This window comes from Megalops cyprinoides, chromosome 8 (genome assembly GCF_013368585.1).
Source record: "Megalops cyprinoides isolate fMegCyp1 chromosome 8, fMegCyp1.pri, whole genome shotgun sequence".
NCBI classification, from domain to species: Eukaryota; Metazoa; Chordata; class Actinopteri; order Elopiformes; family Megalopidae; genus Megalops; species Megalops cyprinoides.
The window spans coordinates 21,947,917-21,970,508 of record NC_050590.1 but is presented as its reverse complement, the minus strand read 5'-3'; the positions used below and the strand labels follow the sequence as shown (position 1 = coordinate 21,970,508).

Below are 22,592 nucleotides of genomic sequence, written 5' to 3'. Positions count from 1 at the left end.
AGAGTAAGTTCCGCACTGATGTAAGGAAATATTATTTTACACAAAGAGTTATCAATACATGGAATAGGTTGCCAGGTCATGTAGTTGAGGCAGAGACCCTTGCTGTGTTCAAGTCTAGACTTGATGCAGTTTTGGTTACTCTTTAATAATACTCTTTAAAAGAAATGGCGAGCTTAGTTGGGCCGAATGGCCTGTTCTCGTCATCATATGTTCTTATGTTCTTCTTCTTATGTTCAACACACTTACACAGACATACAGACACAAATGCTGCCATAGACTGTTACCTGGCTAGGGCTCTAGTTGAGGGCTGAGGGTCAGACCCCCTGCAGACCAGCAGGAAGCAGGTAACAGAGGTGATTGTCAGAATGCCAGACACAAGAATGTAGCTGGAATACACATTTCTGTTTCCCGCCTCTGAGGACAAAGAACTCAGAGAAGGTATATAAAGTGCCTCAATGTATCAACCAGGGTTCAATTACTCCGCGAACCCAAAGAGACTGTTTTTCTGTGACGCTTTGCTGATCATTGTAAAACTTTCTTGTTGCAATTGCTCGAATGGCAATAAGACCATACAGGCTTCCAAACTACATAGGACACGCGACTCTTCAATTCTTACAGGCACAACGCAGCATGAATACAAATTCCAATCAAAAGCAGAGGTTAGAGCTAACACATTAGCCAGCAGACCAATTTTACTGAATTCTTTTCTAAAACACATCACTGCTTCTCTTCAACGATATCACCACCCTCTTCCTCGATCATTGCCCTTTATCTCCATCCTTTGTTTGACAATGTCATATCAAGGGCTGTGCAACCTGTGGGCTGAGGAGGACACATTGAGGGCAACAGACGTATGTGATAAATGCAGGAAGATTCGACATGCTGCACAGGAATTTGGTGTACTCCAGAGATCTCTCTCAGACTGCTTCTCCAGCAGTGTTAAGCATGGCAAGCTGTCAGGTCCAGTGTGCAAATTATCGCCTTACCATGACAATGATTTAATGCAGCATGCTCTTATACACTGTCAGGTTTCATGTCTTACATGTATGTGTCAGCCCTGTGCAGGTGGCAGAAAGGAGGCTCCAATGTGTGAAGAGAAATTGTGGAAAAAAAAAATGCAGCCAGTACAGGCTATCCATATGTAAATCAGACACTTGACTAAGGCAGGGCAATATCTACCCAAGAGAGGGTAATACCAGAGTATTTTATGCTGCTGGACTCCACTCTCACAGAGCACAATCTAATAAATAAACCAGAATAAATCTGGAACCTAGATTATTCCAGGGCAACAAATCAAGGTTTAAGCCTTTCGATGCGGGAAGCCCTAACAATGATATTTCCACAGTTATCAGGACCTTCAAAAATGTCTCCACTGTTTCCAACAAGGAATTATCAAGCAGCCATACAACAAGGTGATGAATCAGTGTCATGTAGAGCCTGTGCTCAAGAAATGTGACATCCTCTTTAATCACAGCGTGGGGGGAGGTGCACCCGACACAATAGCTTGTCCGCTGCCCTCATAGATACCTATTTTATGGAAATTCCAAACCACCACTGCCAGGCACTCATCCTCTGCAGTTCCTGTTGCAGGTCTTGCAATCTCACGCACAGGTGTATATGTCTTCCACAGCTTCAAATACTGTTCACAGCTGTTTGTGACTGTCCACCAGAGTGCATCCTCTTGTACAAGCAAGGTGTGTTCCCGTATACTTCATATATATCCTGATATCAGTCTCATAATGGTGGAAGACAGGCAGGTATAGAGTTGAAGCTGAGATATTCAACAGCTTATTAATAACTAAGTTGAGTTATTACCATCAAAGAAAGCAGGAATGTGGTAGAACAAAGGGATGACACAGAACAGCACAGAAAAGAGCCTCAAGGTGGGTTTCCATTGCAGTTATGTGCAAAATAGAAGCAATTTTTAAAACAAGTCGACAAAACACAATTGCAAATGGTCTGTGTTTCCATTGAGTGATGTTATGCGATTAAAGATGGGCTTCTTTAATAAGTGTGGCACGGTGATAAGTAATGCACGGTGATTTCAATTGCATCCACCGCAATAGCTGTGGTAGTGTTTAATCGAAGGCGACAAGGGCATGTGATGCACGCAATAAAAGGCAAACCCCTTGTATCTGGCAGCGGCCACGTACGGGAGGTCATTGTCCGCAATGATTTTACAGAGGTCCTGTGGATCCAAAACTTCAGAATGACCCCCCTGCAGTAGGCCTGTCATGCCCGAGGGAGCCAGTTCCAACTGAGAAGCGTATAGCCATCGCTCTTTATAAACTGGCTACCTGTGCAGAGTACAGGGTAGTAGCTGAGACTTTTAGTGTGAGTAAAACCACTGTTCACAGATGTGTATATGGGGTGCGTCAGGCCATATGCTTAAAACTGATGAGGCAGTACATCATAGTGATGTGTCGGTCGCGAACGAGTCGGCTGTATGAGCCGGCTCCTTTACGTGAACAATGGGAGCTAGCTCCCATCTGAGAGCTGATTTCTTTTTTCTTTCTTTTTTTTTGTCAATTAATACAAGGCAGAATATTGGGATGATCAGCCACAGGTGCTCCATGCACTGACTTAATGTTAGAATTGTAACATACATTTATGCACGAGGACCAGATGCACTGTGTTTAGTGTAGCGAAACGCTAATTTACAACGTTCAATATATATAAAACGTTCAATACACATGTGTAATAGTGTTTATGTTTGGTATAAAAACATTAATGTAAAAACATCAATGTAAAATAATGGTAAATAATTTTAAAATAATGTTATTCGGGAAATTATAAGGTTTAGTATAATTACATATAATAATAATTTCAGTTCTATACGTGCACACAGTACAATTATGAGGCACACAAAATACCTAATTAATTTCATGTGACTTAAATGCGAAAAACGTGTTTCCATTTCAATTTTGCGAAATACTGCTTTGTCGAATCGTCTGAAAAACCACCTCCTACGAGCGTATAAACTTTTTTTGCAAACAGATTTCTATATGTGAAGGACAGCCTTCACCTGTCCCTTAGAAATTGAATTTTTGTTGTTAGTTAGCGGATTGTTAAAATGTTAAGTGTTTCTTTCATGCAATTCAAACCTACCAACAGTTGTTCATATTTCATCAATTGAACCTGTTAGTTGTTAACTGTTTGCCTGTTGTCAATGTAATTGTCTGATGTGCATATGAAGCCAGCCATTTGTTAATGTGTCACAGCAGCCTAATTAGAGGTGCATTAAATAAAGGTGTGTGGCTGTTGCTAGAAACAATTTTTTGAGCAGCTTGTGGTACCTGTGTCAAAGGCTGGATTTCTTTGCTTGCATTTTAAAAGAAATTTGTTTTGTTTGTTCCTCTAGTTTTGTTTTGTGAGAAGTATTCACCAGCTTCCTCATACTATAGCTTTTCTTATACTTTATGGAGCACATCTAACAGTGCATCAACAACACTTGTTTTAGGTTGACAGGCAAATTACAGAGGGTTTGGTTGCACCAATTATTGAATCCCCAAATACCGTGTTCACTTTGATTACTTGTGCTCTGAGTGCAACTGCCTAAAAATCAACTCTGTCACCCTTGACTCCTCTGGGACATGTAAAATGTTTTTCATATTGAGATTTCACACAGATGATGAAAATGAATATGAAAATGAAAATAAATGTCAGATAAATACCAATGGGGAAACATGGAAACAGCTATTATTAGTAGTTACTGCAGTGACTTTATCTGCAATTTAAACTGATCTTTTAGTTTGTTCATGCAAATGCATGGAATCAATCTCAGTTCCTGGAGGACTTTGCTGTATATTAATTTCACAGCTATATTCACAAATGCCTTTGTTGGTGTAATTCCATCTATTCATTTGCATCTGTTGAGATCCCAAACATTTCATGTGGACAAGAAAATTTTTACGTTCAAAAAATGCTTGTGGACACAACCATTTGGTAACTTCTGGGGTCAGGAAAATAGATACACTGATGCCAAAGTTCAACAAGTGAACTATGCAGATTTGCAGTCTACTTTCTCTCTAACAATCTCCTGGTAAAGTGCAATTTTAAGAATGTTACATTTTTTGTTGCATATGAACAGCTTGTTCAAAGTATTAACTGGACATTTACAATTCAGATGTATATTGCCTGCATATAAATTTTGCCAAAATGACTCAGAAATGTCAGAAATAAATAGTAAATATTTACATAAATGCACTTGCTCTTCTTATTGTCAAATACAGCAGAGGTAACCACGAAAACATCAAGCACAAAATGTAGGACCTCAGTTCATTCCACAAGCAATAACTCTTATAGTAGACTTGAACCTTAGACAATGTAAGTGGAAGTATTGTTCATGAAATTTTTGGCAGGGTCTTTTCTTTAAGTCAAGGTCGCTGCTCGGTCCAATTACTGCCTGGGGAAATCCAGAGCTTCATGCTGCACTGGCCAGGGGTCTAATCTTTTGTAGGAAATGTTCTCTTCTCTGGACTGGTAGTGCTTTCTTGAGGGTGTTTTGCCTGGTTTCCACTCACAAGGCAAAGTGCCATAGAGTGTCCTGCCCCACAACCAATTAGGAGTGGCCTGGCATCCCGGAGGGCCGGGATTGGTTGAGGTTGTGTGATATCTGTTGTGGAGCCATCTCCGCACATCCCATGTTCGTTCCAGCCCCACGACAGTAGACAACCCCCTGAGAGTGGAGACAGGACATGCTGAGGTCAGATAAACTTGGTGTACAGACCTGAGGAGGTCCTGAGGAGTGTTGCAATGCTGCAGAGCTCGTTCAGTGACATCACCACCAATGGTTATACACCACACCCAGAATTACAAATCACTGACAACACTGGGCTTCCAGTGGGTGTCCACAATAACATCACAAGCATGAGTGAATGAAGACTTTTTAGTTTCTTCCTTAAGACAGTCATAAATTAAAATTGAGATGCTGAGGCCTGTTCTCAATTTGTGTAAGTTTTAGGTTATGGTTCTATCAAAGATGGCATCCATAGGGAGGAAGACCCCCTTAAACACTCCTGAAGGAGTGAGTCATAGCTGACAATTCCAGGGTTTAGACATTACTACAGGAGATGTCCCATGAGGTCACAGTTTATGACTTAAAAATGGTAAAATACTACTTTACTGTACTGTACTGTGGGAATGGTCCTGCATTGGAATATCACCTGTACAACCTGTGCTCTCATACTAACCCTTTGGTCCATAAAACCTAGATCACAACTCTGTTGCCACTGTCCAATTTTTAACCTGACAAATAACTCTAAGGCAACCACACAAAGTCATGGGACATGGTAATGTTTATTTGCTATGACCATATATAGCTAAACAATTAGCTGTCATTATCACATTTTATATGAACCTCCTACAGAAGATCATGCCATTTGAGGTTCAGACAGCTAGAAACCATATTCAACACTGTAATGTACAAAAAATAATTGAGCCAAACTATTTAATTTGCCTAATCTTTGGCTGATGAAAAGGCAAAAAGTTGTAATGCTAACTGTCTAATGCAGAAACTCCTGTCTCCATACCAACACAGAATATCGCTTTGAGGAGAGAAGAAAAGAAAAAAAAAACAGACCATAACAATTTTAAAAATAGTGGGTTAAATAGGTTACTTTCCCATTCATAGCAATATTATTTCATGATTCTATTATCCTCGGGTGAGCCTTATGAAGCCTTGTTGTGGAGCATTCAGAAATAAGCAGGCAACATGAGGCTTCCCATTACTACACTCACACTTGTTTCACTTCAAGCCACACAGTGGCTTCTGCAGTTTGCAGACAGAAGTGTGGATGATAATTTATAGGAAAGATTCAAATAAAGGTCCTTACCAACGATGGCCAGGTTATGTTCTGATCCACAAGCAATCTGGAATTAAAAGAAATAAAATTGATCTGGGTTTTAATTTACAATTACTAAAGCAACAACAGGCCGTAATATATTAACACAATATAATAATGGAGTCTAAGACTATGTTGTTTGGTTCAGAGGGTTAGCAGTACTCTAAATGTCTGTGAGGTGAAGCAGCCTTAAGTACAATGTGCCATTACCACAACTTCCCTGTAATGCGTACCAATGAATGCTAAGCACAGATGCAGAAAATGCCATGTTTGCAATCTAAGTTTAAGTCACTGCATGGTACTGAGTCAATTCATGTACCGAAAAGAATTTCCTTGCTCTATTTTGATCACAATTTCCCAACAACACATCTTTAGCATGTTTATGAATAAAACTAGGTCATTGTTAATTGGTCTAGTTTTGACAGCTATGCAAGGTATTTCATGCAGAATTAACACAATGCAACAGCAAGAGCAACAGCAAGCCATACACTTTACACATGTAACCTGACTATAAGAATTTAAATTGAATACTCAATTTCCCATTTCATCTGAACAGAAGAAAAGGTACTCTGTACATTTCATGTATATTGTAAAGAGGATTTTATCTGTAGCTTGCCAGACACATTGTCCATTTTAGGGCTCTGTTCTATTCTATCACCAGACGTCACTCTTCTTCATGCATCCTCGAGGTAAAGCTCTTCAGGCATCCCTGAGCCAATGATGGCAAGGACACATAGGGTACTAATACCATGTTGGGGGTTAAGGGTAGAATTGGAATTTTTGTTCAGGGAAGTGAGTAGAAGCACAACACAAAACGGTGCTGTAGTTAAATATATCCCCACAAATATGACTCTGCATTAGTCTCTGCCTTTATTTTGTGAAATACAGACAAACATTTGGAAAGATGAGTGTAAGGAAGGAAAAAAGAAGGGCTGGTGGACCTGACTGAGGAACACCTGTGTTATACAACAGAATAAAGCAGAATCACAAAGTCCAATACTCTGGGAAATGTCTAAGAATTACTGGTCATCACATCTGCCTTTGTCTACAACTGATATATGATTAGAGCAACGCACAGACATATGAAACTTGTCGAGTGGTAACTCAATAGGAGTTGTGACTAAAATGTACTAAAATGGAAATGCTACTTGTGATAATACTTCTGCTCCTGTTGACTTTGTTCATAATACGCCAGTTTAATTTGGTAAATATAAACAGCTCTCCAACTGTGTAGAAGAAACACCTCAGCCCATGACCCCTGACCTAGGCTGGCACAACCAATTAAATTTATGAGCTAATGCAGGGCAAACTGTGATTAGAACATTCCTCGGTCCATACAGCAATCGATAGTTGTGGTGGATATAGTGTGATACCCTTTAAGGGTAAAAAAGACTTGCTATCCACAGTAGAGGTGTGGCCTATGTTTTACAGAACTACTCATCACAGTTCTCAGCTGACATACACAGACACACAGAGACACACACTGTGACCAAAATGTGGACTTGAATATACAGACACCTAGAAGCAACACATAACGATTCTGAACATATTCAGCAAGGAGTCTAATGAACAGGCAGAAGTGTGACCAGCTAGCATGACCACAAGGACCTGTCACGGCTACAACTGCCTAAGTCGCAGACATTTCCAGCACATGCTTACCCTGTGAATGAAGGGGTTGTGCATGTGAGGCAGGGTCAGACCCTGGTAACATAAAAGACTTATCCTATTCCATCATGTGCCTCTCCCACCTCTGCACCAGCACTGCTCAAATCCCAAAAAAGTAGTTTTAAAGTTTTTAATATCATCTTATTCAAACTAGACATAAAGAGTTATGATATGCAGCATAAAGTATGAATTACAATAACCTTCATAAAGTACTATTGCCTTTTGAACAACATAATGAAGAATGGGAACCACTTCTCTGACAGTCAATGCACAGTTCTGATTGCAAGTTAATGCTAATTTTCTTACCTGCGTCACCCCAGAAAGGGTCTTCACCTCCACAGGGATACACGCCAGAAGGATGGAGTCCTCTGCTGTGGGGTTACCTGACTCAAGCCTTGAACTCTGACTTCCAAGCACTGGTCTTCCCAGCTGTCCATAATTGCTCCGGCCCCATGAGAATACCCTCCCACTGTCTGGAAGAGGCAACCATGAACATCTCTCTCTGTGGTGACATCATCCTTATAGTCCTGACAGAATACTAGACATAAAGTTTTTTTTAATCTATCAGTCGATTTTACTGTCATTGTTACCTAGCTGGTGTGTTGACAACTCTTTTTGTTGGGCTAGCTGAGTACAATCATTTTCCTCATAAAGCCATTTCAAACTAGCTACCTAGCTAGCTAAAAACGAATCATGAAGCTACCTTTGTAGTTGAATTTCACAGGCTTAAAATCTAAGTTTGCCAGCTGAAGCAACTACCTAGACAGGGCTGGACTGGGACAAAAAATTGGCCCTGGTATTTTTGGCCCAAACGGCCCACCACAATCAGTGGGACACCACCCACCAGTACACCATCCTTGCGGTCCCCTTAAATATGCGTACTTACTGCTATTCCCCCAAACCACTACAAAGCTGAGTAGTAAGTGCCATGGATAAGTGTACCAGTGCAAGTGGATCAGTGTACTCACTTGCTCTTGACTGACTCCCTGGTGATCAAAAAAGTTACTCAGTGTACCTTTAACACGATCATACATTCAGGTCCAGAATTCCCTGACAAAGATATGCAACAAGCTATTTAAATAATTTAAACAATACTATACAGGTAATGAGCAAATAGTTGTTTATTCAATTAATGCATGGAGCTGTTCCATCTTATTTCATTTGATACTATCTATTCAGTTCATACAGATTTCAAGTATCCACATATTGATGAATATTGCATAAGGTTTACACAGTTAATAGACCACCTTTTGTTTCATATTAATGTTCAGAGCGGAGTAATAGTTACATCGTTGTATGTGATAGGGAAATTAAATCAATGGTGTGCTTGTTTGTTTGGGGAGTTTGACCTAGGCCTACAGTTCATGCGCCTATCACGTGAAGGTGCATGCTCAATCGACAGCAGCACCAAACAATTTGAACTTACTGTAGGTGGAAAGCTACCCCACAGATAGTAATAACAGTAATCCATACCATATATACCCTTATAGTTACCACCATACCTGGCTGAAAATTAACACAGGACAACTTTGTTGCCTGTTGTTGGAAATGAAAATGTTTTCTTCTTGTAGGCTAATACATAAGCAGGCATACATTTTAGCACAGTAGAGCTACAGGTGTTGTATATTATTAGGGCTATAACAATAACTGCATCATCACCATACCGTGGTATTAGGAGGTGTACCGCGGTATTGAGGTCGTCACCATTACCGTCATATCCGCTTTTTTTCCCTTATCTGAGAGTGTTGCCATCCTCATGTACCTTTTGGCTTAGTCTGTGGCCTACACGTACCCATTTCAAAAACTCACTTTTTTCTATCAGTTTTGAAAAGGATCACGTCCACAGTACACAAGTCCTTTTTATATTTATGTGTATATATATATATATATATATATATATTATTATTTTTTTTTAATGTTAATTCACTGTTTCCTCCAAGCTAAAATTAGCTAGAATTTTTCCAATCTAGTGTTCTTATTGCACAGGTTTTAGCATACGCGCTAAACGGGTGAGACCGTATGCAGGAAAGGGTTAAGGGACAAGTAACATCAAATGAATGAATAATTACACAGGGGGGTTTGGTTGCGGTATTACTGCAAACCGCAAGGTGGCATTCTTCCAATACTACAGAAAGGAAATTTCCATACCGCTGCAGCCCTTTATATTATACAGCCTTTTTGCGCATCTTTATCAAGGGAACTCTTAGCCTAATCATTTTAATAATATTATGATGATACGATATGGTCCTAGGTCACTCACAGCAATGTGGGCTTAGCCAATGCGATGCTGACAAAATGTTAGCTAGTTAACTTTAGAATTAGGGATTATGTTCCACTATCCAAACAGAGAATGCACTTCTCATTGGTCCTGAGTCATGTGAGTTATATTTCATCTGAAATCTAAAATGTTTTTGCACTAATGATTGAAATTCTTTCATAATACCAGGTGTTTTATTCAAAAGAATATGTAAAATTGATGCTTTGCACTATTAAAAGAAAATTCTTGAATGAGTACATGCCAATGTGAAGATGAATATATTAAAAAATGTTATTTGCACTACTGAAAAAAAAATTGTTACGTGATATTTAAATATATTTAAAAGTTCTCTTTTATTCTAAAGAATGAGAAAATAATGTTAAACTGTTGTTTTGCACAGCCCAGATAAAATTCTTTAATGATAATCTGTTGTTACACACATATTCCTATCGCTCAAAAATACAAAACTGATCAAATTCAGGTTTGTGTGTTTGCTTGTCTTAATACATGGGCCTATAGATACATGTCTGGTAAATGGTTGAAGCCACTGCAGGTTCCTTGAGTGATTCTGTATGGTATGGATAGGCCTTCTCACAACTAAGTATGTAGGCATTTTTATGTTGTATCTTTAGATACAGTAAGTCTACTACTGAAGGGTAATGCGGGTGTAAGACCCGTTATATTTGTTATAGGTCCACAGTAGTCGGCGCTCCTCAGTCCAACACCCCCCCGCGTTCCTTATTTCCACTTCAGGAAGTTGGCAACCCTAAGCCTACCCAGCTGCAGATTTGGAGAAGATCCAATAGGTGGTACTATAATTAGCCTTATTCACAAGGTGGCCATTTTACTCTTACGTCACGCTCAGGGTGGGAGCAGGGTAACTCTTCAGTCAGCATCTATGGCAAAGTGGACCAAAGGTTTGACGTGTGTCTGCATCTACCTTTTGAAGTAATAAAACAAAACAGTAGCTGGTTTTAAGGCACTTAGCTAACTAGCTAGCTAAAATACTCACTACACACTACCTAGCTAGCTAACTATAATGTTAATTTGGTAGCTAGCTAGCTAACAGTACTAAAGTTGTCAGAACAGGTTGCTTGCAGTGTCCGTGGTAAAATTAACAATTTCGTCAGAAGAGACATAATGAAGCTTTATTAGTTTGATAGCTAGGTAGCTCGTAGTAATATGACTGCTGAGCAAAGTGCGTGAAAGCCAAATTAGCTAGGAAGGTATCTAGTTTTCTACATTGTTTTTATTGTAGCTAGCTAGATATGTTTGTTTACAAGGTGATATCTGTATTTGTCAGCGGAATGTGATAGTAACTAGCTAGTTACGTTTATTGTTTTTTTTTGTATTGTAGCTAGCTAGCTAGGTAGGTTTGTCTTTGTATGGTGGTCTTTGTACTTTTCAGTTGAATGTGCAAGTAGCTAGCTAGCTAATCTAGCTTTCACTCACTCCTAGCTATCAAACCAATACAGCTTCATCATGTCTGTTATGAACAGTTAATTTTAACATTCATACTGCAAGCCAAGGTATTGACTTCTGATCTTAAGTACAGTTTGTTAGCTAGCTATCTAGCAAGTCAATGTTAGTTAGCTAACTAGCTAGTTTCCCTCACACAAAAGGGGGAATAAATAACAACAATAACGAACAAAAAAAACGTCAGTATTGGCATCGGCTATCGGCCAAATTGTTATTTTGAACATCGGTATGGGTATTGGCCCAGACTTTCACAATCGGTGTATCCCTAAAATAGTCAGCCGAAGTTGCGACTGCATTAGAGAACTATGCTAGCTACAAAAACAATGTCAAATAGCTTTTGCTGCACTTTTTGACATTGATTGACTGAATGACCACCAGCAGTAGGTGACGGTCTCACTTTATGATAGCGTTACGATTATGTTATCTTATCTTATTATCATCGACATTAATTGAATTAATCATCATCACCGTCATCATGGCATGGCACACACACTACCTCCCTACTCCCTCCCTGCGAGTCCCTGTTAATCATGAAGCTACTCAATGCTTACCGCTTCAACTACTCTCCTTCTGCTCCTGCTCACTCTGTCCCTCGTCCCTATCCTGCTCACTCTGTCCCTCCTCGGCTTCCCTGTCACACGCCGGCTCCTCTGCCTGGCAGTGGCCATGGCCAGCCACCTCTCCTCCAAGTTCCACCTGTTTCTGCACAATGTTGGGTACTGTAGATGTTGAAGCTACTGCAGCCCCTGCAGCAATCATGTCTGTTATTTTTGCACATTTGGCAGCATCCGCCTCTAGATGTTTAATTTTTTTGGCCCGCAACTTCTCCACATCCCCCTTGCACTTTTGTTTATCCATTTTGACGCCCTCATTCATCCACAGATTTTTGGCTCTGAGCCATGGCATCTGACACAAGAAACAGAGAGGACAGAGGGGGAGGGGTGGGGCCTAGAAAGAGATGCGATTGGGCCGGCCCAGCGTCAGTATAGAAAATGAACCAATGGGCCGCTGTCCCTGCTTTATGGGCTGGTCATAGGCCAATTTCTTTTTTTTAATTAAAAGTTACAAATGAAATTATAATTTAATTTTTGGCCCTAAGGTGTGTCCAAGGTGCGTTGGCCCACCAGGAAAATGCCCGGTATGCCAGATTACCAGTCCACCTCTGTACCTAGGTAGTTAGCTATAGCCTCCTGTTTGCTGGCCAGGTGTCAGATAACAAAAGGATAGCAGCTATGACATGCATACACATTTCAGTCTATCCACATAGCTAAGTGCAACTAGCTAGCTAACCTCTATGTCTCATTAGAAATGTTAGCTATCTATCAAAGTGTGTAAGAGAAACACAAAATTAATTCAAGAATTAATACCTATCTAGCACCATATATATGAAATTATCACCTGGCAAGCCATGTTATAAGTGATGTGATATTTTACACAATTTTATTACATTTTTCACTCTCTGGTTATAATGGTTTGAGTCATCCATCTATGCCTTTCATCAACAGCATGCGGACAGCTTGTGCACTCAGTTTTGGGCTGAAAGTCAGAAGTTCAAAATCCAAACTGGACACTGCTCTTATACCCACAGTACTCAAATTGCTGCAGTTAAATGTGCCGTACAGGTGGGTTAATAAAAAAATAAAACTGCACGGTATATGAATACACTACATATATCATCCTAAATAAAGGCATATGGTAGGCAAAAATTATGTACATGCAAAATCTGTCTACGTCTTTGACTTACTGTCTCCTTGCATAAGGTATTAAAATTTTACATAATATAAATTGTAATATTAACAGATTAAGAAATCTCAGCTTTCAAAAATGTCACATTCCCTCTAAAATGTGATTGTCAACCATGTCTGAAATTTCAATTAATTCCTTGGAATGAAAACAAGCTTATGTTCGGAACTGGGCACCTTTATAAGGGGTTTGAATCATCTCAGCATCCATTTACGGCTTAAAAATACCAACAACAGAATGCGAAGAACTTGTTTACTCAGAAGTTCAAAATCCAAGTTGGACATCTTATAATGTAATATTAAGGGATTAAGAAATGACAGCTTTCAAAAATGTCACATTCCCTCTTGGAAGGGTTTAGTTATGTTTTTTTATACTCTATTTGAAGATACTCCACTTGATCTCAAGCTTCTGCACTTGAGAAAGATTTAAGTGTTGTACTATTTTGCTATGTGAAATATTAAATACTCCAAAAAGATATGCAGAATTTTAAGCTACAGCAGTTTTTGGTAAGGAAGGAAGCCTTGAAAAGGGGATATCATATACATCCATCCATAATGACACTTAAACCAAGTGTAGTAAACCAAGCATGCATTACCTGTTTTTGCCACCAGATGTGTCCAGCCACTCCATATCTCTGTGACAGTTTCTCCCCCCATCACAGTGCAGTCCAAAAGCATTGGCTGGGGAATGAAGGTCCCTGTGTTGCCCAGCTGACCCTGTTTGTTGCTTCCCCACACGAACAAATCTCCCGCTGCTGATTAACAAACACAGCACTCATGTTGCCATATCGCCACCTGGGGAACAATGCTACATACAACAACTTTCCCTGTCTGAATGTGCAGTACAAATTATGGTTTTCTATGACTCTAGGCCTAGTGCAAAATAATTTGCCAGCCTTAACAACCATTTCATCTGATGATCAAATGATCTGAGCCATGCAGTAGTACTTCCTGATCTGTAACAGAACTACAGTTATAGCTGAGGTGTGACTCACCAGTAAGACATACACAATGGCTAGCACCTGCTGCAACCTTGCATGGTGTCACATGGTCCAGCCCTGCAGGGGGTCAGAAGCAGAGGTATGGCTGTACATAAAGCAATATGATATCTCCTAAATCAGAGCTGCCCAATAACTGCAATCATTAGGATTTACACAGATCTGCCATTTTCAGATCTGGATTTGTTTTGCAAACCCTGCTCTTAGTTACCAAATCACAATTTACTAAACACTGTCTTTATTTTTTCAAAATATAGTTCACAAGGAAAAAAATTAAATCGGGCTAGCACATTCTAAAATGGCTTACAAAATCTGTGTTACATACTTTACTGAGAGCACTCCAGTGGCTGCATATACATATAACTGGCTAAACAAGATGTAGCCCTGTACCACCTTTTGGATAATGGCATCCATATGCAAATATATGACAGTGATGATGATAAAGGCCTAAAACCCAACTGAAATTTTCACCCCCAAAATAATCTGAAATACAAACTGATATTACTTACTGGAGCAATTCAACAAAAGACATCAGATATGACTGTTCTACTGTCTACACTGATTGAGGAGAACTGTACTCTTTTCAAGGTGACAAACTCCTGCAAAGTGATTTTCAGTGCCCAAAAATGAAATCTGTTTGGAATGGATTAAATAAATAATGGCTTACATAGGAAAGCATTTGATGCAACCAACATAACTGAAGCCATAATTCAGGAAATCCACATGAGTGTTAACCCTTTTGTACGTGACCTATTTTATGCTATGTAGCATGCATGTTACGTTACACAGTTCGTTATGCTTTCACTAGCGTTATTAAGCTTCTCCTGGTGCATTTGCTATACTTTGTAACGTTAAATCACTGTTTCCTCAAAGCTAATGTTAGCTAGAATTTTTCAGATCTAGTGTTCTAATCACACCGGTGTGACCGTACGTGCAAAAGGGTTAAATGACTGAATCCCACCATCTCCCCATTACATTTACACATTCCCCATTACATTACATTCCCAATAGATTTTCAAAGGCTATTTTCCATGATGATACAAACACACTATTTTTCCAAATTACTTTGCTGAGTTAAGTTAGGCCGGTCCACAGAGAGGGGTGGCGCTCACCTGGTACTGGACAGGGCTCCATTGAAACAAGGTGTGCTGGGACAGGATGGGGACTCAATGCCCGCTTGGCCTGGCTGGACAGACCTGTTCCCCACTGGTACACATGCCCTGAGCCTGGACAACAGAAGGACAGAGAATGTGGGCTGAGTGGAGCTACACTGAAAAAGGAAAGGGAGACAGACAAACAGAAAGAGACAGAGAAACTATATATATGTGTATGTGTTCAAGACAGATAGAATGAAACAGATAGAAACAGACAGAAAGAGAAAAAGAGCAGCAAAGAACTTACCAGTGACAGCTAGTGAGTGCCGAAGCCCAGCTGCTACACTTATTACTGGCTCTGTAAGAGTCTGGGGAGCACCAGACTGAAGAGTTACTAACAAAACAGTTAACTGACAGACACAAATGTCTGAGATAGATACACACTATTAAAATTTGCTTTACAAGTATGGCCACACAGGTATAGTCCTGACAATGCAATATTACAGCAAGAAAAAAAAAAACAAAAAAACAAAAAAAACCCAATAAAACCATTCATTGGTCACACCAAACACAGTAGCTATAACAACTGTAAATACTTAGTAATGGGCAGCAGTGTAACATAGTGGTTAAGGAGCAGGACTCGTAACCAAAAGGTTGCCGGGTTGATCCCCGCTGGGACACTGCTGCTGTACCCTTGGGCAAGGTACTTAGGTACTTAACCCACAATTGCCTCAGTAAATATCCAGCTGTATAAATGGATAACATTGTAAATACTTGTAACCTGTGTAAGTAGCTCTGGATAAGAGCGTCTGCTAAATGCCAATAATCCCAATGACAGAGACGCGCATGCATGGTGGCATTCCCACTGTCCAGATCCATTGCTATTCCCACCTGGATGTGCAGGGGCTCTGCAGCATGTCCTGCTATGTGTGGGAGACCCAGCTGTCCATAGGCATTTGATCCACATGACAGCACCTGGCCATCGTCTGCATTTAGACAGAGAAAACTTTTCTGACTTTACCTGAACAAAATGCTATGATTACATTTGGATGAACAATAAGAAGAATTGGAATCTCTTTCAGGAGGCTTACTTCTATATCTGGTTTTTTCTAGCTGCTTAAGTCTGTATTCGCTCCTGGTCCATCATCACACAAGGCCTCCCAATGTATCACACACAGAAAAAAATTATGTTAATCCTTTCCCTAAATGAATTCATTTGGTATGTGATTATACAGCTGTTTTGTTTTCAGCAGCTATCTACTGTCTGTCTAACATGTCAAATACCTAAAACAGAAAAATCTCTATCATTTGGATTCTCAAAAATGTACCATTTCTAGTGGGAGAATTATACATCAAATCACTGCAGGATCGAATGGACCAGATGCGAATTTAATCAAGGACTAACATACAGAAAACAGTCTCTCAAAGCAGATGTAGGGGAGGGAGGATCTGTAAGCCCCATTCATTTAGTGTGGTTAATTATTCACTTCATTTACACCAATAACTGAGTACCAGTGGGATTTGCTGCAGCAAGCAAAGTCTGATAAATGATGCTTGTACTAAATGTGCCTATTTTTATTTTATTTATTTAACCTTTATTTTATTGAGTAAGGTCAACTCAGAAGCAATTCTCACTTAAAATGACAAATTGGGGAGGAAAATATTTAGACAATTAACCTGGGGAGATTATTGGATGGTCGGACTGAATGAGCCTGTGTAGTAGAGCTGAAAGTAGAAAGCTGAAAGCTTTTGAGCCCTCAGTAAACCTGCAAGCGTAGGAGGTAGCGGTACAGTTTCAGCTGTGACATTACTATCTGACACTTATTTAGTGAGAACTGTTTCCTATGGAGCTAAGGGCAAATTGCTTTTAACTCAGCTGGTAATTAGAGTGGATTACAGTGAGGAGCACAATGAGAACTCATTAAGATGTGTACCTCTTTTATGTTTGTTACACCTTATTGGGAGTTTAGCCAGCATACTAGGGAACCCCATACTCTTTGTGATAAGTGCCATGGGATCTTCAATAACCACAGAGAGTCAGGACTTTGGTTTTCATATCATCCCAACTACATAGTTTCCAACAGGTAAGGTCCAGAGGAAAGACTGCCTGAACTGGCCCACCAACACCACATTCAGCAGCAACCTGATTTTCCCATGAGGTCTCCCAACCAACTACAAAGCATGGCCACCACTGTTTAGCTTCACCCATCGGACAGGAGAGGGGTGCAGGGTGCTATGGCTGCCGACCAAGGATGTCGTCACAGACAGAAAGCGGTCAACAAACAGGACAGCCAAAACTGTGCTGTGCATGGTCAAGGTTACATGTTGTGAGGGGTCAGGGAGCTAGTGGATCAATGGAGGGAATATTTGCTCATACCTGTCAAAATGAGTGTGAAATCCCAGCCACAGGAAACCTGATGCACGGCCTTCTGGACTGGCAAAGCACAGAGGTGAAAGCTTGTGACATCTATGGCATGGCCAAGTCCCAGCTGTCCTTTGTGATTCTGACCACACACAAAAAGCTCTCCTGCCTCTGCAAATGCACATATGTATGTAATGATAACGCATATTTTCCCACACTGGCAGTCACCTCAGTATTGTCACATCAACTCCCGACACCCCCAAAGTAAGTAAGTACCTAAGTAAATAAATAAAAATGGAGTAGAAATACAAAACAAATATCAATTAAATGTTCTGAACAGTATGATGCAAAAAGCCCTGCTCCTTAGAACGTTGCGAATCCTTCAGAAGTATGCCACATCCCAAATGAAAAAGAAGCCTAACTATCCATGATCTGCATACACCTCAGAAGTTACTTAATATTGTACATTTTTCCATGCATTATAAAAGCACACATGGAAGCATCCCAAAAGAGGCTTTAGTGTAAAAGGAATATAGGCAGGTCCTGACTGAGGTCAGTCAAACAAGCTACACCCTACAGTAAGGTAGAATACAGCATGTCGTTATTCAATAATGTCTTCCTTCTCATGCCACCTAAATACATGAGGATGATCTCTTTTGAGGTGTTCTCATACACAGGTACTCTTGTTAAAGGACAGTTGTTAACTGCATAGTGTAGCAAGTTCTGATCGAATATTCAAACAAATGAGTTCATTTTTGACTTTTGTGACTGTACAAAATCCTCCACTTTTATTTATGCTGACAGTACATGCACCCTAATTTTGCCCAATATATTGCTTTTACCATTTTATTCAAATTGTTGGAATAATTGTGCATCATGGAACTAGGCTTGTCAGTCAATTATAACACTGGTACTTTCGCATCAGACAATCATAAATGTCCTTTCTTCCTTTCTTACCTGTTAGGAGCACAGAATGTCCGCCGCCTCCCACAAGACTGCGCACATCTCCTATTGGAAGTGTATTGTCCACACTCTGGGGCTCCAACAAATCTTCACAATTCCCTTGCCCGAGCTGCCCATAACTGTTTGCTCCCTGAAGACCAGTAGAAATGACCATACCCTCTGCAATCAAGCCGTCAATGGTTAAGGCCTACACTGTGATAATCAAGCTATCAGGGACAATGTGAACACAGACCAGCTTCAACTACATGTTTTCGAACAATTTAACCTAAGACAATTTCCATACAATGTTATTCCTTTGTTGTAAAATGTTGTAACATGCATAGCACCCTGAGAATTATGTGCTGTCAACTGAATAAATTTAACACACTTTACATACAGTACTGGATGCTTCATTAAAACTAATTTATTATCATTTAGCAAAATACACATTTTTGAACTTACACAGCTTTATAAAACATTTTCTGAAGAACTACTACTTAAAATATTTAACGGCTAAAGGTTTTATACACTGTTCTCCAAACCTGATACTTGTTTATGATGAATCAAGAATGCAGTGTGAACACCAGTCTGGACATGCTAGTATGCTAAATGTTAACGTTACGTCATGGCTACCATTCTCTAAATATGTAATATATTGTTTGGGTGATTAATTCCATTTACATTCATTTGGCAGTTGCTTTTATCCAAAGCAATTTACAAGTGAGATCAGCAAAATTTAGATTAGAGAGGAAGTATAAGAGGTGGTCACATCTTGCAATTAACCAAAGAAACAAAATTGAGTAAGTGTGTATCTTGTGGATCAAAGTTTATATCCTGTAGGAGAAAATTTGTCTCTTCCCCCTTCTCCTATGCCACCTCTAAATCAATGCCAATTACACTAATAATAAAACACATTGGGTTCTTTTAATTAGGCAGACTGAACACAACACTAAATAGTGATGACAAAGACCAAAGACTTCTTTATTGCAGATCTGCAGGAGATAGTCTCACAGATGTACACTAGGCAGCATCAGAGAGTATCACAAAAATAAAGCATTTTTTATAGCACTGAACAAAGAGGCCCAAAGATTGCAGCCCCCTCCTCACAGAACCCAATTATTTTTGTCTTACACTCCAGGTCCATCTTCTGGGCAGTGTCCGGACAGTGTCTAACTCCCATTTTCCTCCCCAAAAGCAGGCCTTACTTTCTAACTTATGGTACACATGTGGAGCTGTTTTCTTCTCTACTCCCTCTTGATTCTACTTCAAGATGTCTTGCCGCTGCATACATTCCTGCAGTCTCCTGTGCACTTTGGAACCCTTTTTTTAGTTCACATGCATCCAAAGTATAATATTATGTATATGTATTGTTAGTTAAGGCTACCATATTGGATCGTCTGGTTCCCTTATACACTTCCAGGCCTCCACATGCATAGTAGAGATGGAGTAAATGGGTGATATATCAATAATATCAAATAATATGTCAATAACTGTGGTTAATACAACGGTAATCATGATTAATATGATATTGACTGTGATTAATGTATAAAAAGCATTACAAGGGGGCAAATTACCTCACCAATTCACGGAATGACAGGTGGATCTACTTTAACTGCATTGTTCATTGACGCCACAGCTAAACTAACATGGAACGTGTAATTATCAGTGTAATTATCGGTGTCTATTATCAGCTCATCCAGATGAGTACAAGATCAATGGTCCCGCGTCGCCTGCTATGAATTAAATCATACAGCAGTACCGAGATAGTTATCTATATCCATGCCCGTAACTAACGCCAGCTAGCTACCGAGCTACTTTTCATGTGAATTCCCAGACTTTTCAGTGACGTTGGTAATTTAATTACTATCTGGAATGGCAAAGGCGCCGTAACTTAATCAAGAGATTACACGTTTGTCTTCTTGTTATGACAGAGATAGCAGGATAGCTAATTACCAAAGTTATAAGGTATCTAATGTTTTGCATAGTCATTTTGCAAGTTAGCGACTTACTGACTCAGTCATATTAATGTTAGCTGGCAAGTTGACAAGTTGTCCGCACAACACTGTCGCTATGGGCGCGTGGCTGGTTAGTAAACAAGCTAACTAGTTAGCCATTTAACGTTAAAGTTTATTTCGTGAAAAAATGTCTTTGCCTTGACTAGCTATGCTAGCTAAACAGGTGAAATGAACCTCCTTCGGAGACATGACTCATGTACCAGCTATAATATATATGTTATAAATGACGCTGTACAACTTACCCACGTGTAAACACGCTGTGACAGCAGCTTGATGGTGTCCATGTTTTTATACGTTGTCACGTTACAGCTGCTGGTCAGAGCAACATACCAGCGGCATGCGACTGTCACCGCTGACCTGAGTAGGAAATGACATCACGAGTTCATGCGGCTGCGCAGTACGCCTGTGGCAGCTCCGCAGTCGTCTCCTACCAATGACGCAATCGAAGTGAACTATGTTCTTGACCAGCGTTTCTCCTGGAGGACCACTTGTCCTGCATGTTTTAGATCTCTTCCTGCTCCAACACAGCTGATTCAAATGAACAACTCGTTATGAACTCCTGAAGCTGCTTAATAACAAACTGATCATTTAAATCAGCTGAGTTGGAGCAGATAGCGCTCTAAAACAAGCAGGACAAGTGGTCCTCTGGGAGAGGTTTGGGAAACGCTGTTCTAGCCACTATAAAAATTATTTGAATACTCTTAAACATCAATAACAACAATACACACACATTCAAGTATAATTCATATTTCCCCGCTTTTACACAGATCTTCCTCGAATCACCAATTGTACATTTTCCCTATCCTTTCATATCCTTAATATATAATATAATTTTATGTTACCATATTGGAATTTTGGAATCACTTCTTTTTCGCTGTTAACAACATATGTACGTACATCATCCCAAAATAGATCAACTGATGCACATGAGAAAAACAAATGCTCTTCTGTTTCAACATCATTAACACAAAATGTACAATTAGATTTTATGTTAAATCTGGCTCTTAAAATTTTATGAGGGTATACATGGATTAAAGCTTAGAAATGTACCTCCATTTTAAGAATTAAAGGAAAAGTTAAATGTTCTAATGTAAACAGAGCTTCCTGTGAATTCCTGTGTTATGCTCCTTGTTTTGACTGGTAATGGGAAACATTTTTTCATGATTGCCAATCTGAGGATTTTGTTATTACATTTTATATCCAAGAAATCCAAAGTGTTAAGCATATGTTTTATAGTTCTTGGTACAAATGTAGAATACCTCAACATCCCTTTAGCCATATGCAAACAATTCCATATTTTTGCTGAAACACCATAGTACACAACATTCCTTGATTCATCCATCAAATGTACGACTTACCAAACAACTTTAACCATCTAATCTTTATAGAAGAAAGAATATCTCTAAGACAAGATATACCTGTTATTCCAAATAGGGATATTATGTGGTGTGAAACTATGTTTAAATATTAAGTTCCAATATAGCAACCAATTGTACATTTAGAGAGCTCACCAACTGTACATTCAGCTTCTCTGATCCTCTGCTCTCATTCAGGTTTAATATAAGTTTTTTTTTTTTTTTACATAACACCAATGGCATATGCCCTGGTGTGATTATTGTTTCAGAAATTGACAGCATTTAACACCTTGCTTCCATAAAACACATTATCCTTTGCATTGTGTCAAGGTCAGGAAGGCATAGTTTCCCTACTAAGACAGACTGTACCTGACTGCCTGAGGTTAAAAGAGAAATTCTGGAATTATTGCAAGGGAAGCAGCACTGTCTGCAAGGTTCTTTCTAGGGCAAAAAATGTCCCACTGGTTGTTTTCATGCATTTATACCCAAAAACAAAGATGTGTGGCCATGTCCTGTGGCAGGCTTAAGTCACCTTGAATAGCTGAACTGACTAAGAAGATTCTGGGAATTAATTAAATTCAGTTCAATTCAATTTTATTTGTATAGCACGTTTTACAACACAGGTTGTCACAAAGCAGCTTTACATTGTTCCCAGGCCTGAGAATTACTGTTTTACTTCACTTCAGAGAACACACTGAGTCTTGACCCTGATAGCCAGTTGGAGAGGAGTATTATCTACACTATATCATATTGTATAGCTACATTTATTCTGCTAAAAACAAGAAGCCAGCCTATGACAAACACAACTCTGTGAGGCCAGATGCTACCCTATACTTTGCA

General features: G+C 39.6%; 1 protein-coding gene across 4 annotated transcripts; it reads right to left on the bottom strand.

Moving 5' to 3' along the window:
• Window positions 1–3,037: 3,037 nt before the first annotated feature.
• sergef (secretion regulating guanine nucleotide exchange factor) lies at window positions 3,038–20,741 on the bottom strand. Of its 4 annotated transcripts, none has more exons than XM_036535488.1 (11): window positions 20,640–20,741; window positions 18,398–18,533; window positions 17,456–17,611; window positions 15,970–16,064; window positions 15,386–15,446; window positions 15,097–15,210; window positions 13,982–14,044; window positions 13,583–13,741; window positions 7,815–7,981; window positions 5,835–5,871; window positions 3,038–4,678 (listed from the first exon to the last, which is right to left on the bottom strand). In XM_036535488.1, the coding sequence occupies exons 1-11, from the start codon at window positions 20,679–20,681 to the stop codon at window positions 4,446–4,448; spliced, it is 1,263 nt and encodes a 420-aa protein (XP_036391381.1). In that variant the 5' UTR covers window positions 20,682–20,741; the 3' UTR covers window positions 3,038–4,445. The 4 variants fall into 4 exon arrangements, with proteins under 4 accessions (XP_036391381.1, XP_036391382.1, XP_036391384.1 ...); XM_036535489.1 differs by having other exon boundaries at window positions 13,583–13,738; XM_036535491.1 differs by having other exon boundaries at window positions 17,456–17,512.
• Window positions 20,742–22,592: the final 1,851 nt, after the last annotated feature.